Here is an 18,427-nt window from a genome sequence, read left to right on the forward strand (position 1 = left end):
CTAACCAGAAATATCAGTAGGAATAAAGTATGAATTTGTTAATTGAAAAAAACAACTGACACAAGATGATACATTATTTATAAATAAGTTGTGTGACATATATTTATTGATCCTGTTACGAGCTTGGTAGTCCAAGAGAAGAAACGTAAGTGTTCTATGCTCAAAAACAGAGATTCGTGAAAAATAAACTGGGACGAAGAACGGAATACCGTCCCTCCCAGGGGCAGTGAGGCAGTCTTGGGGTGGGAGGACTCCATCAAACGGATCGACGAGCCAAGAAACGGAATGAAACGACCAGCCTAAACCAGCTCCGGAGCCCACTTGTCTTCCGGCGGGCGTCGCCCCACCTCACGCTGCGCGTGCGCATCATCGACTCGACGATCCCTCCCATCGATGCGCTCGGAAGCAACTCCTTCAGCCTGGTCGCTGCCCGCGGGGACGCTGCCGCAGCTGCCGCGACTGCCGCCATTTTGGCGGCGGGAGGACTGAGGGTCTGAGACGACGGGCGGCGGCGGCGGTGATTGGTATGGATGGTTTCCGCCCGCGTTAGCCCGTCCGAATTCGCGCGTCTTCGGGCCACGGCACTCGGTATTGCCCCTCTTCCCCCAGGGTCCCAGTTGTTCTCCCCTGACGTCCTGTCACTATTTTCCCCTATTCTCCCGTCCGCTCAGCTGGAACTTGGCTTGGAGCTGTCGTCGGGCAGCCCCGGCCTTTATTGAAACAGCTGCTTTGTTGCTCGGGACTCTGACGCTGGCCGCCGGCTCCTCAGTCCCCGCCCCGATCTGGTCCGAGAGGTTTACGGGAATAAACTGGGCGGGCGGGGTCTGTGCGCCCCGAGGGGCTGGGGACGAATTCTAGGCGCCTCGGGGAGCAGGGAGCGCGCAGACTGTGGCCTGTCGTCGTGGAGGGACGCACAGTGCAAGACGATGGACGTAAGTTACGCACGCTGCCCGATGTTAGAGCTTAATCAGGCACTCGCCTCTTCTGTTCTGCCCTTTCCCAGGAAAAACTTCACAAACGGAAAGATTCTTTGCGTCTGTCCTCTTCGCTAGAAATGGCCAGTGTGAGTAAATGAGTCTCTTCAGCACCATAGTCAAATAATTGGGGAACTTGTTCGGAAGTGGAGGGACGGGTTTAATTGTGATGGCGTTGTTGGCATCATGTTTCTTGGGCTTAGACTTAATGTGTGAAAAATGTCAAAAGACGCAAGGAGTGTGAAATCATCGTATTGTGCTTTGAAGGTAGTTTGAAGACAAGTATTCTTTTTAATACACGTGTACTTGTTTCTACAAGTTCACTTTTGGAAATGCATCCAGTACCAGCATCCTTTCAACATGTTTAAAGACAATATTTCGGTAAATATCTAGAATCTATTTTTAAGCGTGTTAAAAATTTATTTGGCTAGCCAAACTGAAGGTTTTGTGGCAGTTTCAGTACAGGAAGTAACTTTTAAAAACTTATAAAATGAGAGCAAGTAATATTATTCACACAGACCAGAGATATTTATTGACTCAAACTGTCCTGGGATTAATCAGACACACAGAAGACACACACTAATGTAAGAAGTTCATATAGAAGGGACATAAGACACATATAAAACAGCTACAATGAAAGTAGTAAGTAGTGATTTTGTAAAAGCTACGAAGAGGAGTAATGCAGATTCAAAGCTTTGTGGAGAAGGGAGAGTTGGGGCTCGGGATCACTTAGAGAAGCATTTGAGTTTTGAAAGATGGGTGGGATTTAGATAATCTGAGGTTTGGGTGAAGAACATGAGGTATAGTCAAAAACACCACCTCCCCTTTTGGAATTGAAGCCATCTCTCTTCCTGAATGTAAAATGGGTGAAAGAGATAGGTGGATTGTGGAGTTGGGATCAAGTAATAGACTTAAATGCCAAACTCAGTAATTTAGACTTATTAAAATTGTGATGACTTCATCAGAGCTGTGTGTTAGGAAGATTAATATGGCAACAGTTAGCTAGGACAGTCTGCTTTTTAATTGAGCAGGATATATTAAGAGTCTAATTATGTGACTATAGGTACAAGTCAGAAAAGTAGACCACTAATCTTAGCCACATTTTAAGATGAAGGTCTGCCTATCCATGCCCACATGAAGGCAATGTTGTAAAAGAAACGTGGTGCTCTCAGAGGAGATGGGAATATGAATGGAACGCTAATATTTGCCCTGGCTTTATTTTGTTTAAAAATGAATAAAGAATTCAGTAGGGTCAGTATTTTGAAAGATGCTTTTATAAATCCTTTATTGTTAGAAGTTCATATAAAATATTCATTTCAGTATTCAGATATACTTTAAAAAATTTGTGTTAGTTTATATTCATTGTAAATGCTAAATGGATGTTTGTAATGAAATATGCAGATGTGTGTCTTCAACAGTTTAGTTACATACATAGCTAGGGTTATAAATGCCCATGCTTCAGAGGCTGGACAGGTAAAATAAGAGATCTTGGAGGGAACTCTGACAAACTGGAACACTCTTCTGATATAAAGGAGGCAGCCTTTCCTTAGCTACAGTCATTTGTTGCTAACTAGTGCCATTTGGGAATGTGAATCTAGTGTTGCCAGATTGAGTTTCGAAAATCAGCCAAAAACCTGGACTTTTTGTGTGAAACCTCACAATTTCTGTGTGTTGGTATCTAGTTTGGTAAACTTTTGGTAATACTGTGAGTTCCACAAAAACATCTGTGGATGGATATGGATGAGCTTCATAGACAACCAGCTTTCAGTCTTTGGTATAGACCATATTTTCTCCTCACATGACCAAAAGCAGGACTTAGTTCATAAAAGACTTTTTCTTCATACACTAATAAGGATTTTTAAATTAAACTTAACAGCCAGTCATCTTCCCAAGTCAATTAATCATATATAAAATACACTTATTCCGAAACTAAAATAAACTGGTTGATCTGATTTTTGAGCTATTTATTGGCAGTCATTTTTAATAAATTCACCAACTGATCTAATGTCATAAAGTCTGTCAAGTTGGCACAAAATATTTTACTTCCACAGTAAAGGATTTGAGGATCATTCAGGTTAAAGGGTAAACTTTTGAAACAAATTAGTATAGTCATCAGCTATCCCTTATAATGGACAAATTAGATACTGGTTTATTTTGCCATTAAAAATGAAACTTGGTGACTAGATTTTCTTAGATTGAGAACAAACTGCCATTTTATCACGTAACTTTTGTTAAAAGTTTTACCATCAAGAAAAAATATCAAAATAGAATTTAGTGGCTTTGGTATTCAGAGACTAAAATAATCATTGATTATATTAGGGCATGGCTAAAACAATTGGATAATCTTCATTTTCCTCCCATTTTGCTTGTGAAGAATCACAATATTTTAATAAAGTAATGTTAACAATGGTTTATGGAAGTGTTGTAGAAATTAAGTAAACAACATATAAAGCACTTATCACAGGATCTGGCCCATAGAAACTAACATCATATTGATTTTTTATTTTTTTATTTTTTATTAAATTATTTACTATTTAATATTACCCCCTTCCGATAATATCTTACTGAGACTTTGACTCTGAGGCTTTGCTCAAAATATTTTTGGAATTTAAATTTTTCAATTGCCTTTAGCTCCTGAGGCATATTCTGTTAAATGTCCTCAAATTATAAAGGTAAATTTATAATACAGAAACACTCAAAAGTCCTGAGTTTGTCTAGTAGGTAAAAAGCCTGATAATTACTGCATTTGTCTCTTTGGGCAGGTTAGGTACAGACCCAAGGGAGGATGCTTAAATTTTCAGGTGGGCAAAGTACTCCGGAGACAGGGCTTACACTGTGGAACATGTGAAGGAGGTTCTGTTTCTCCCAGTCTTGAAGAAAGAGTTAATTTCCAGGCACAGAAGAAAAGGGAAAAGGGAATTTTAGCAGAAGGAATCTTGTTGCAGTATAAAAGAAGGCAGAGAAATATGGGAAATGTTGGATAGATATTTTTTGGGACTAAAGAGGAGAGGAAGGGAGGGGAAGGCAAAGGGAAAGTAAGAAATTATGCCAGAGAGGTAGAAAGACCATTTAGGATGGTTGCCTTATAAGAAATACAACACACACAGATTGGATTTCAGAATACTATATGAAAGAGAAAAAGAATGATTCTAAAGGATCAAAGGACTAGAATCTTTCAAGATCCTGGTAACTAGTTTTCATACCACCTCTCTGACCCCACTGCAATCCATTCTCTACATACTGCCCTTAGTGGTACATTCTTTAAAATATCCCTTATTTTTATTAGTTTGCTCTCCTCTGCCTATAGATTAAAGTTCTGATTATTATTTTGATATAGAATTATCTTGATGTAACAGCCCTTTACTGTGTCAAGTATAAAGCCTTTATAGTTGCCCACAAGTTAACTTTGAAGCCTATTTTTTATTACACTCCCTTGTATCCAGCCTCACTGAATATACCTTTTATGTATATATGTCTTTGTTCCTGAAAGTCATTCGTGAAATACTCCTTTCCCCTGCAAATTTCTATTTTCTTCAAAACCTAATATACCCTCCATGAAACTTCTTCCTACTGCCTCAAGGATCTCTCAGTTGTTCAAATCTTTTAATAGTATTTCATAGATGATATATTTGCTCTTACATCTTTCACTAAACTAGAAGCAATTTTTTTTTATATAACGGACCCAGATAGTAAATATTTTAGCCTTTGTGGGCCATAGTCTCAATATAACTACTTAATTCACCCATCATGGCATGAAAGTAGCCAGACAATACATACATACATGGATATAGCTGCGTTACAGAATAATTTTATTTACAAAAACAACAGGCTGTATTTGGTTATAGTTTGCCATCTCCTGCATTAAATCATTATGACCCAGGTATTAGGCTGAAAGTTTATGCATGAAAGATGTTTACACATTTGTGCATTGTAACTAACCTCAGAGTCTAGGAAATGAAATAAGCAAAAAATGTCCCACAATATGTGCTAAAATGGAAGAAAGTGGGCACTGCCACAAAACCAAGAGGAAAGATGGCATGGGAGATAATTAGCACATTTACTAGAAGTAAAAGAAGAAAAGAGAAACAGGTTTTGGTTCTAAGAGGAGTTTTGAAAGTTACTTATTTTGAGAATAGAAAAATCTTAATACTTATCAACTTAGTGTTGATAAGAGGAAAACTTTTACAGGTTCCTATTCTCTCTAATGTGGCACTCTTGATTCTGGCCTTTATTGGAAAAGCCATATACTTTTACCCAAAGTAATTTATTTGATTTTTTTTATATATTCATGTTTATTTTTAAAGTATAAACATAATGTGTATCATATGGTAGTTACTTAGTAATAGAATAAATGTTTGTTTTAAAACATACATTGCAGTGTAAGGATTTGCCAAAGGTTGTGTATGTAAGTAAAACATTTATATCCAGAAAAAATGATTTTAATTTTTGTGTCATTCTTAGGTGCTCTGTAACAGAGCCAGACTGGTTTCCTATCTCCCAGGATTTTGCTCTTTAGTTAAAAAGGTGGTCAATCCCAAAGCCTTTTCAACGGCAGGATCTTCAGGTTCTGATGAATCTCATTTGACCACTGCACCCCCAGATATATGTAAGTAAAAGTTATTATTGCTTGACTTACAATCATTTGAAAACTATTTGAGTTATGTGTGTTTTCTGAAGTTGAGTTTATGCCATTGAAAATAAAAATCAGAGCTCTGCCTAAACATATCAGAAAGCTACAGTATAGAAAAGAAAGAGTGAATATTGGTTTCTGAAACTTACTTTCTTAAATATTAGTTTTTTCCTAAATATTTTCAAACATACACAGTTCTGAAGCATATCTTATTTTGATCTTGTTAAACTTTGTTACTACTTAGCACCATTCTTTGCTGAATTTCTTAAGTGTAGCTGCCACTTTTTAGATAATAGTGTTTATTGAACAATAACTTACCCGCTAATCTACAAAGTCTGCTTCTTACCCATTTTGCACACATGGATAAGATAGCGTATTAACATACTAATCCAAAATATTTTAATCATGTCACTTCCTTGATAAACTTTGGTTATCTCCCACTGCTTTCATAACAGTTCCAAAACTGTCCTCAAGTTGTAAGTCATTGTTCAATGTCTAAAAAACTTCTTTTTAAAGTTCTGTGATTAGGTAAGTTTGAGAAATGCTATTTACCATATTTCTATCTTGGAGATTTATAATGCACACTAAAATATTAAGCAAGGACTCTTAGAATCTTAACCTAATGTATCCTAAAGGAATTGCACATGGAATCCTTTTTTCACACACCACATTATTTACAATGCAGTGTAAGTTCACTTGGGCTTTGGCAAGGCCTTCCCCAGTTTTCTTGCTGTGGTTTTCTTTTATTACTCCATCTCTGATTACTCCCTGGTTTACATCATCTGAAGGCTAAGTATATGTATGTTTCATAAATGAAAGGAAAGATTTGTCATTCAAAATAATGTAAAGGGCTTATATCCTGAATATATAAAGATTTGTTTATAGAGGAATAGGGAAAAGACAACCCAGTGGAAAACCAAACAAAAAAAAATTTTTAATGAATATGGATAGGGTATTCCTAGAAGAGAAAACCTAAATGACCAGTAAACAGATGAAAATACACTCAAATCCACTATTAATAAGGGATTTTTTAATTCAACTGTTAGATCTGAATAGTCATTAAAACCCATCTTGTTCAAAATAGCTAATATGTTTTTAGCTTGTAAATTGACTCTAGTCAATCATTAGTAGCTACCTAGCGCCTTGCTAAATATAATCTGCAGACCAGTTCTGTCAGCATCATCTGGGAGCCCATTAGAAATGAAGAATCTTGAGCGTTCTTGAGCCGTACTCCAGACCTACTAAATCCTAATCAGCATTTCAACAAGATCTCAGAAGATTCTTAAGTACTTAAAAGTTTGAGAACTCTTGGGCTAGAGTGTTTGGATTGATATTATGAGACTGTGTCTGGGTTCAGCAAGAAAGAATGTATGATTGAACCGTGATATCGGTCATAGGTCTGGAAGAGGGATACGATGGCACTTGTGATCTCGTGATTGAGCAGCCATATTGACATAGGCATTTTCAGTCACTCAGTTCTGGCAGAGTTATTAATATTTTTATTGCCATCAAATGTCTGAAGCAGTTGTCCCTTCCTTTCTCTAAACAAAACTCCTACTCAGTTTTTTCCTTGTTACATTTTCTGCTTTATTCTTATCTGGATTTTTTTGTCTGGTTTTCTCAAGTTTGGGTATTTTTTTTAAGTGAATAAAGTACAGGCATATCTCAGAGATATTACTGGTTCAATTCCAGACCACTGCAGTAAAGGGAATATAACAAGCAAGTCAAATATATTTTTTAGTTTCTCAATGCATGTAATAGTTATGTTTACATTATACTATAGTCTTCAAGTATGCAATAGCATGTCTATAAAAACAATGTACATACTTCAATTAAAAAATACTTTTTTGCTAAAAAATGCTAACCATTCTTTGAGCTTTTAGTGAGTTGTAATCACTGTTCACAGATTACCATAACAAGTATAATAATGAAAGTTTGAAATATTGCAAGAATTACCAAAATATGACACAGACATTAAGTAAGCAAATACTATTAGAAAACCAACATCAGCAGACTTGCTGCATAAATGATTGCCACAGACCTCTACTTTGTAAAAAAAAAATGCACTATCTGCGAAGCACAATAAAACCAGGTGTGCCTATAATGTGGTCTGTTCTATAAGCATTTAATTCATATTAGCCCATGTGAATGGTAAAAAGGGCATTAAGTCACAATGGTTCACACAAGATTTTTCTCAGCCCATTAATATTCTGGGCAACAGCTGTTGAATGCCCCTCTCCAGAGATAAGCACTGTTAAGTTCATTGTCTTTCCTTTTACATCTTTTTTCTGTATTTAAAAACATAAGGATATAAAATAAGTGTCATATATACATTTCTCTGACACAGCTTTTTCTTTTAATGTAATATGTAATACTTTGTTCAGTATCAGTAAAGATTTACTAATTCTTTTTAAAGACTACCAAACATTACATAATATGAATTAAAGCACTTTATTGAATCCATCCCCTAATTATGAACTTGCCTTTGAGCTAGCAACTGCTTGCTTTGATTAGTGTTTTGGAAATGACTAAAACTAGTTAATATTCACACAGGAAAGCAAATTCTAAAGATCTGTCAGTTAGGTAAACATACCTATTTGGAAGAAGAGCATTCTTTCAGTCTGCCAATGCACTTGACTGTTTAAGAGAAGATGAAAAAACTTTGTTGTTCTTTAGGCTCTCGAACAGTGTGGCCTGATGAAACTATGGGACCATTTGGACCTCAAGATCAGAGATTCCAGCTTCCTGGGAACATAGGTTTTGATTGTCACCTCAATGGGACTGCACCACAGAATAAAAGCCAGGTCCAAAAAACTCTACCTGATGTTCTAGCAGAACCTTTATCAAGTGAAAGACATGAGTTTGTGATGGCACAATACATTAATGAATTTCAGGTAAATTGTTAATATCATTTATTCTGTTTTTCTAATCATTGTGATTTTTTACTTTCTCATAATTAAGAGCATATTGCTTTCTGTGAAAGAGTTTTTAAAAATCTGTGTAATTCCAATATATACAAAGACAACATATATGGCCTTTAAAAACTTGTCATTGTCCTATATATAGTGTTTACTATATAATTTTTTTACTTAACTTTAGATAACAATCTTTTAGGTAATTAAATAATTCTTCAAAAATATCTTTTTTAGTGGGGATTTATGTTACACATGGTGTGGTAGATCACGAGGAAAACAGTATAGCACAGAGAAGGCAAGTAGTGGATCTGCGGCATCTTACTACACTGATGAACAGTGACTGCACTGGGGTGTGGGTGGGGACTTGATAATATGGGTAAATGTAGTAACCACATTGTTTTTTTCATGTGAAACCTTCATAAGAGTGTTTATCAATAATACCTTAATAAAAATTTTTAAAATTATATCTTTTTTAATAACTACTCATTTCAAATATAGGTAATTTAATTATTTCTGTATTACTGAAGATTTAGGTTCCCTTTTACAAATGGTAGTTATAATTTTTATATGGACCAAAATCTACTGAGCTTTATATTCCTGTAGCCATATAAAAATGTAGGAAAATTTTGAGATCTCTGAAATTCTTCAGATACAGTAAAGTGAAAAGACTTATAAATAGGTATTTTTTAAAACAGTAGTTTTTTCTGTGAGCTTTTTAAATGAGTTTTTAAACTGGTTTTGCATCACTCAAGTGGAAACTTAAATGCAATTCAGAGTTTCTGTCAACTTTTTCCCTGATCCTTATCATTTTTTGCATTTCTTCATAGTTTTTGGCTGGGTTTTTTATCAAAGCCATATTATTAAATGCAACAGCCCTTCAAATTATTATGGATTTTTTTGGATAACCTTACATTGAAACAGTTGGGACCTCCCCTGACCTTTTATCTCAGATAATTCCTTCTTCTTCATCTTTATTCTTCCTGCCTACCGATTACATATTTCCCATTTGGTTCTTCCCTTCATCCTCTCATTTGAATTACCCCCTAGTCACTTAATCCCTTGGCTTTCTCCACAGGCTATGTTTTTTTATAATTCCTAACTTAACTGTTTCTATCTCTGACATGCCTTGTTCAGTATTCCTATCTGCCTGCCAGACATCTTTATCTGGATGTCTCACAGGTCCCTGGATTTTTTATGTCTAGTACTGAATGAAGAATTTACATGACTATGACTGAAGTAGTCCTTTTCTCTTTCAAAACCTGGCCATACTCCTATATTATCATCAGTATAATGACTTAGTCATTGTCCGACTATCCCAAGATGAAAACTTTAGTACCAAACTTAATTCCTCTCTCCATCATAACCCCATAAACAATGACAAAGTTGCATTGCTTCCATCTGTGAAGTAGCTCTTAAATTATTTGTGCCCTTTCAGCTCTCACTGATACTGCCAGAGTTCAGGGCTCCTTATCTACCCTGATTCTTAGAGGCATTTATAGTAGGATGGACTGTGCAGATGGGATAAATCTGGCTTCAAAGATAAGCTCTGCCATTTAATTTTGTGACCTTGAGAAAGTTACTTAACCTTTCTGAGCCTCTTTTATATGTAAAATGGGGATTGTAATAACCCTTAGCCCACAAAATTGCTATGAGGATTAAATGTGCAAATGTATGTAAAGCACTTAAATACAATAAGTGATCGATAAATGTTGGCTGTTACTGGTGTATCACCTGCTTTTCCTCATTACCACACATCCTCCAAGGTAATACTAGCATTAGCTTTTTCTATTTAATCTTGCTATTCCTGATTTATATTATAAAGTCAAAATTTCTTAAGGTGGCATAAATGGCTTCCCACAATTTTGATCCCTTGCCTTTCCCATCTTACCTCCTACTACTTCCTACTCCTGCACCCCAATTGCAGCATACTTTTCATTTTTTTGTAATTATACCATTCTCTTTGATAATTGCATGCCTTTATGCTGTTATTATATCTTGCTAAACTGTTTTTCCTCCTGAATTCCTAATCTATATTCCACCTATTCTTTACTTATCAAACATACCTGTTAATTAACATGTAGCTCAAATATGATGATTTCAACCTTTTCTTCATTTCTCCCAGCAAAGCAAGTTTCTTCCCCATCTGTGTCACCAAAAGACTTTTTTCATTACTCTGTAGCACTTTTCATATTGGGTTACATTTATTTGTTCATGCTATTTTTCTTCTACTGGCTCCAAGATGCTTTAGAGTAAAGACGGGATTATTTTTATCATTGTCGGGCCTGCTGTTGTCACTGTCTGATGTATAGTAGGTGCCCTGTAAACTTCATCTGAGTAGAAGCTTGTAAGCTCTTGTTGTAGGAGAGGCTGTATATTTAATCATGTTATTTTGTAAGTTAGTGTTGTTATCCCCATTTTACAGATTACAGAATGAAAGAAAAAGGATAACAAGATATCTCAATTTCAGAAGAGGGGACATTGTAAAACACAATTATGGCATTTTAGTTAGTTTCTTAGCCAACTTCTATTCATATCAAGTCTTAGAATATCAATATATTCATATGTTCATATTTTTTTAACTTTCTTAAAATTTTCAAATCATCAGAGAGAATAATTTGAGTAAATACGAACACTGTTACTCCACCTCCAGTTAAATTAGGATTATTAAACTTTAATTTAGAGAAGACAAATTCATATGGCAAGATATTTGATTTGAACTCCAGATTTTATAATAAATAATAAACTCCAGTTTACTTATATTTCTTATTCCCCGTAGGGTAACGATGCACCTGTTGAACAAGAAGTCAACAGTGCAGAAACTTATTTTGAAAGCGCCAAAGTCGAGTGTGCGATCCAGATGTGTCCAGAGTTGCTGCGAAGAGGTATATTGTTCTTTGTACATTTTCACACTAATACGTATTAGATGACATCACTAATTTTTAAATGTGTTGAATAATGTACCCCATAGGAATTATAATGCTTTATAACTAAATATTTTAACATGTCTGGCTGGAAGTGATTGCATGGCCAAGATAAAGGCTCTTAAATGTCCCCCAACATCTGTCCTCGTGCTGCCATTAGATTGGCATAATAGAATTTTAATAACTATTTCCCTAAATATTTCTTTAAAGTAATTCCATTCCTGGGTGATTGTTACAGCTATAATTTTCATTAGCTAACATGCAATACTGAGAAAAATTTTAGTCTTACTAATAACAAGTAACCCAACTTTTCATAACTGGTGGCAATATAAGTTAACCAAAACTAAGTTCATTTCATCCTTTTCAAAAATAATATGCATTTATAACCCTAACTTGGTACCACAATAATTTAATCATTTTTCTTAAGTATTTTTATGTTCTGTATCTTTTTTTAAAAAACAAATTATTTTCTCCCTGAAATTTTTATTCTTATTTCATTTATAGATTTTGAATCACTGTTTCCAGAAGTAGCCACCAAGAAACTAATGATTCTGACTGTGACACAGAAAACTAAGAATGATATGACTGTTTGGAGTGAAGAAGTAGAAAATGAAAGAGAAATGCTCTTAGAAAAGGTAATTTTTTCAATTAATGACAATTTTAAGATCTTACTTAAATACCAATAAACCAGTGTTTTATAATGATGTGTGTCTTTTCTAGCCTATTTTAATTCTCTGCTAACATATTTCAGTACTAAAGGACTTAGATCTTTTCTGAGAATAAAAATGCCTTTTTTTTTTTTTAGTATCTTTGAAAAATTTAGATTTTGTCCAGTTCCTTCCTCAATTTTTTTTGAATTTGTCTGTTTTAGAAAATTTGGACAATAAAGGGAAAAAAAAGCAGCAAAAAAGTAAAATTAACTCTTCATACCCTTCATTCTCTGATCCTCTTCTCTCCCTCCCTATCTCCTTTCCTCTCTTTGAAGCATGTCAGATAAAAAGTGAAAATAATCCCATCTTTCTTCAAGGAGTAATAGTACCAGTATATAGTACAATAATAATAGTACCAGTATATAGTACAATAATACTATATACCTACATTTTTTTCCTGTCCTTTACTTTTAACCAGAAGGTGGGTTTGACACCTTTCCATAGCATTACACATTGATATATTTTGTTCTTTATAAAATCTGCATACTATTAACATTGCATGGGCAATCTATAAATTTTTTTTATTGGTAAATTTTCTTAGTAATTTGGAAAATTACTAGTTTTCCAATTAAGTAATGGAAATCAACTTCTGCAGTTACAGGCATGGAATATATTTGCACATATATTTTTATGCACATAGTTAAATCTGTAGATTCCTAAATAGGAAATTGTGGATTTGAAAGGTTTATTCATTCTAAGTTTTGGTAGACACTGCCAATTTTCCCACTAAAAAGATTGTCCTAGTATATATGCTGTCACCCTGCTTACCCTAAATATTAGCATTTCTTTTCATTTTTACCAACCTGAGGAATGATAAGTGGTAACTTAAGTCTTATATTATAAAATGATATAATTGTTTCTCTAAGGTTGATGTTAGGTTATATAAATTCTTTATCTACAAGATAAAATGGAATATTCCTTTGCCTGTATGACAGGTCAAGATTAACTCATTCAGGAACCTTGGCAAATGATGGTTGAAAAAATTCCCTTTACTAATTTCCATGCAGAATAATATTAGGAATATTTTATATTTTCTTCAAGGTTATATATATGGTTCTGTTCATTTTTGAAGATGTAACTTACATACTGAACATAGTGTTTTATGATAATGACTTCATATTTAATGTCCCACACACAGCTTTGCTAGTAAATTTCATGTAGTAGTTAACAATCATGAGCAAGTTATATGCTAGTTAACAAGGAAGTTACAGATACATTAGAAATTCCCTCAGATGTTAAAGAGACCTGAATCTAGAGAGTTGAAATTTAATTAGGCACTATGTAAATAGAAAATGTTTACTGAGTTATTTAGACAGTGCTTGGTAAATGTATACTTATCAAGAAGTTGCTAGAGTACATACATGTGCATTGCATTAATGGTCCTAATACTTGATGTTAAAAATTTTGAGCATATCATTTGATACTGATCCCAATATAGTGAAGTCAGTTTTCTGTAACAAATTTCAGGGCTTTCAAAAATGGCAACATGCTTTATCATATGATTCTTAATTTTATAATGACTGAAGCTATTTTATTTTCTATGATAAAACCAGGTCCTTCTATTTTAAATATGCTATTATTAGTTTTAATTTTTAATTAATTCAATTATTGATTATTGATTATAGTGATTATTTTAGAACCACATGTAGCTTACTGTTGTAGATACTTTATGGTTTAAATCTATTCTAATTTTTCCACCAGATGTCAGTGTTGCTCTTGATGAGCAGAAATCTTAAGCAAAATGCTTGAAACTGGTTTTTTGTGATAATTTGGGATTCCTTTGTTTAACCTTTGCAAACAATTGATTGCATTGTTTTGTTCTCCTTGTAGCTTTTATGTATGGTACATCTGTTCATTAATGACTTTCCTAGACCATATTCAGTAGTTTTCCTATTCTTAAAAATTAATGAGAATTAATGAAATACAGCAAAAAGTATTAAGTATGAAAACACCTAAAGAATACAGTATTAATGTTTTTCATTAGTTTACAAGAAAGTACTGAGAGAAAGTAAGTTAGCATAAGTTATATACCTCTATAGCATGGGTCAGCAAACTTTTTCTGTAAAGAGCCAGATAATAAATTTTTAGGTTTTATAGGTCATAGGGCCTCAGCTACTCATTTCTACCCTTGTACTGTTAAAGCAACTATAGACAGTATATAAATGAACAGGCATGGCTGTGTTCCAGTAAAACTATACTTACACAAACAGGCAGCCGGCCATTTGGCCCTTGGGCAGTAGCTTGCTAACCCCATATTTTAGGATATGTCCAAAATTCCTAAAATTGGACTTTTGGGGATCTCAGCTGTATGGCAGAGGTGCTCAGCGAGGTCTCATGAAACTCCCTTCTCTCTTGGCGGGCCAGAAATACATGTTAACCCAGAACTGCACAACCCCTGATAGCACCATTCAGCTCTCAGCCCCACAGCTGACACCCATCATGGAATCTCACCTTCTGCATGCATAGGTCAGCCCTGGACTACCAGACCAGGGCAGATTGCTCTGCAAGCTACTTAGGAGCCCCATTTGCACATACATCTTTCCCTTCTCCCATACTTTACCCCACAACAGGTACATCAGCAGTCAGGAACTCTTGCTTCCTCCCTTCTCTGCACAGTGACACCATCCCTTTGCTTGGACTCCGCTTCTTTGCCTTGCAGCAAGAAAGTGTCTCCAGACAGAAAGCTGAGCAAATATGGGGATCACCTCATTTGTTTCCCTTCTCTCAAAGATTACAGTTTTGTCTGACTACTGTTTAGGATCCAAAAACAACTGCCTCATATATTTTGTTCAGTTTTATAGTTTTCAGCAGATGGCAGTTTGGTACCTATAACTGTTATGGCTGGAAGTGGAACTGTGTCCTTGTTTTTAACTTTTTATGGTTGGTCCTTTTTTTTTTAACATCCTAATATTTGTTCCTGTCTTTCTCACTGCTTAGACTTCTGATGAAGCTACTAAGGACATCATAGGAATTAGGATGGTAAAACCAAGATTTTAATTGGTGATAGCATATACATGCTCTGTAAGGATTATAAACTGTACAAAAGACATGGGGGGGTATATAGTAAGATGTATCCTTTCCAACCTTGTACCCCATCTATCCATTTATCCTAGTATTTTTATGTGTCTTTTCAGAGACGTTTCATGACTGAGTAGTTTTTGAAGGACACACTAAGAAGTACATGTTTTTAAGCAACTTTTATTCAAACTAATGAATGGTTCATATATTTTTCATTATGAGTATTTTGTTTTCCCTTCTTACCTGATTTCTGATATTAACATAATGGTACAAAATAGCAACTATAGTATATAATTAATGACCAATTTGGGAGTTAATAGCACAGCAATGATTAGAAATAGTTCCTAAAATAGGAAATAATGTAGAAGAAAAATATATAATTTAGTCTTTTTGAAACAAATGAAAGTGTTATATGAACCACTAATCTTTTCAACTGTTGAAAATAATCTAGTGACTTTTTACAGTCTAATTTATCATTAGTTTTAATTTTTTATTAACCTTACTGAGTCTTCTCTCTGAAGCAAAAGAATCTGTAGTGATACTACCTTGAGATTATTTGTGTCTCTCTGCAGTTCATCATTGGTGCTAAGGAAATTTGCTATGCTCTTCGAGCTGAAGGCTATTGGGCTGACTTTATTGACCCATCATCTGGTTCAGCAGTGAGTAATTAAATAAATTTTGAAAGCTAGATTATAAAATTTGAAGTAGGAATTGTTATTACAAAATGTTTATAATCATACCTTGGTAAAACTGTATTGTTTAAGACTTTTTTAAATCCTCACAGTTTTACCCAAAGAAGATTCACAACTTTGAGGAAACACTATTACAGTTAAGTTTATCACTAAAAATTTTTTATTATAAATAGTAAAAATTTACCATCTTCACTAGTAGATATTATTTGATTTCCCTTGAATTAGTGTGTTTATTCAATTTTTTAGTGACATATCAGCCATCAGTAGTTACTTTAACGATGAAACAATTTTTTTAGAATTAAGAAATTATGTATGGGAAAATAAATTTTTAGAAAAGTAACTTTTGGAAATTAACATTTATAAAGTTATACTTTGAAGATATTACCTGAATCACTATTGTCACATCTTAAATTCTGAGTATATTTTTCAGTTATAAATAATAACTTAATTTTTTGGATCATAAGGTAGGAGTATATACTATTTCTTTTCAAAGTCAAATAAGATACAGAATAGATTAGAATGAAAACCTCTGGGCTTTAGTTTCCCTACCTAAAAAGTGATTGACGGTAAACCATGAATGATTGTCTAAGATTTACTCCATTTCTAAAGGTCCTGTAATATTATGCATTTGGTTCTAGATAACATGAAATTTGCTAAATCATTTTGCATTTCCACTACACACAAGTATTGGTTGGCGAGGAAGTATTTGTTTAGGTGTTACATGTGACTATTTTATTTCTTACTTGATTTTCTAAATATTTGGAGAATTAAAATAGATATGTGTTCATGTTAGCAAAAAAATTGTAACTCCACTGTCTGCATTGCTAATGAAATTATGACTTCCCTTTTCATTTTCTCCAGTTTTTTGGACCATATACAAACAACACTCTTTTTGAGACAGATGAACGCTATCGACACTTAGGATTCTCTGTTGATGATCTTGGCTGCTGCAAAGTGATTCGTCATAGTTTCTGGGGTACCCATGTCTTTGTAGGAAGTATCTTCACTAATGCAACACCAGACAGCCATATTATGAAGAAATTAAGTGGAAACTACCAATAATGTCAGTTTATTTGGCATACTATTGTATGTACTATTTGGTTTGGTCTTTAAATACTGTCAAAGGCTTCAGTTTTTAAAATTTCCTTATTTCTAGGTATTTATTTCAATATCAATGAATTTACAGCATTGGCAGGTGGTGTGTGATCTTTAAATCTCATATGTCCATTCATATTATGATTGACTACATGCTGAGCACATCCAAAATGTACAGAATGCAGTAATTAAGATGTAACCAGGGTATGATCTCATACTATTATTTTTCTCTGAAAATAAATCACACATTTGGTTATGATAATGTGTGCTTTTTCATTGCAGTATTTCTAAAATATAGTTCTTAACTATTCCTAAGAAACTTACACAATCTTTTTAAATAAGTGCAGTTGAGAATTCTAGATTCAATGTAGATTGAACTTGTTTTCTTTTTTATTACCTGTTAAGTATTCTAGTTCTACTCTAAGTATTACTTTGAAATAATTTATGTGCAAGAAGAATAATAATACTACTATGCCTTTATTATTCCCAAACTCATTCTATGAAGCCAACATCACCCTAATACCAAAACCAGGCAAAGACCCCACTAGAAAAGAAAATTACAGACCAATATCCCTGATGAACGTAGGTGCAAAAATACTCAACAAAATATTAGCAAGCCGAATTCAAAAGTACATCAAAAGGATCATAAACCATGACCAAGTGGAATTCATCTCAGGGATGCAAGGATGGTACAACATTCGAAAATCCATCACCATCATCCACCACATAAACAAAAAGAAAGACAAAAACCACATGATCATCTCCATAGATGATGAAAAAGCATTCGACAAAATGCAACATCCATTCATGAAAAAAACTCTCAACAAAATGGGTATAGAGGGCAAGTACCTCAACATAATAAAGGCCATATATGATAAACCCACAGCCAACATCATACTGAACGAGAGACTGAAAGCTTTTCCTCTGAGATCAGGAACAGGACAGGGATGCTCATTCTCCCCACTGTTATTCAACATAGTACTGGAGGTCCTAGCCACGGCAATTAGACAAAAACAAAGAAATACAAGGAATCCAGATTGGTAAAGAAGAACTCAAACTGTCACTATTTGCAGATGACATGATATTGTACATAAAAAAACCCTAAAGATTCCACTCCAAAACTATTAGAACTAATATCAGAATTCAGCAAAGTTGCAGGATACCAAATTAATACAAAGAAATCTGTGGCTTTCCTATACACTAACAATGAACTAATAGAAAGAAATCAGGAAAACAATTCCATTCACAATGGCATCAAAAAGAATAAAATACTAGGAATAAACCTAACCAAGGAAGTAAAAGACATACCCTGAAAACTACAGGACACTTAAGAGAAATTAAAGAGGACACTAACAAATGGAAACTCATCCCATGCTCTTGCCTAGGAAGATTAATACCATCAAAATGGCCATCCTGCCCAAAGCAATCTATAGATTCAATGCAATCCCTATCAAATTACCAACAGCATTCTT

General features: G+C 34.3%; 1 protein-coding gene across 3 annotated transcripts; it reads left to right on the forward strand.

Moving 5' to 3' along the window:
• The first annotated feature begins 450 nt into the window (after positions 1 to 450).
• Positions 451 to 17,217, forward strand: MMADHC (metabolism of cobalamin associated D). Of its 3 annotated transcripts, none has more exons than XM_036928307.2 (8): positions 451 to 588; positions 1,004 to 1,063; positions 5,436 to 5,580; positions 8,281 to 8,498; positions 11,296 to 11,401; positions 11,945 to 12,075; positions 15,741 to 15,827; positions 16,722 to 17,217. In XM_036928307.2, exons 2-8 carry the CDS (start codon positions 1,055 to 1,057, stop codon positions 16,920 to 16,922), a joined length of 897 nt encoding a protein of 298 aa, XP_036784202.1. In that variant the 5' UTR covers positions 451 to 588; positions 1,004 to 1,054; the 3' UTR covers positions 16,923 to 17,217. The 3 variants fall into 3 exon arrangements, with proteins under 3 accessions (XP_036784202.1, XP_057361597.1, XP_036784203.1); XM_057505614.1 differs by having other exon boundaries at positions 451 to 524; XM_036928308.2 differs by lacking the exons at positions 451 to 588; positions 1,004 to 1,063 and adding an exon at positions 596 to 932.
• Positions 17,218 to 18,427: the final 1,210 nt, after the last annotated feature.

Source organism: Manis pentadactyla, chromosome 8, assembly GCF_030020395.1.
Source record: "Manis pentadactyla isolate mManPen7 chromosome 8, mManPen7.hap1, whole genome shotgun sequence".
In the NCBI taxonomy this organism is placed as follows: domain Eukaryota; kingdom Metazoa; phylum Chordata; class Mammalia; order Pholidota; family Manidae; genus Manis; species Manis pentadactyla.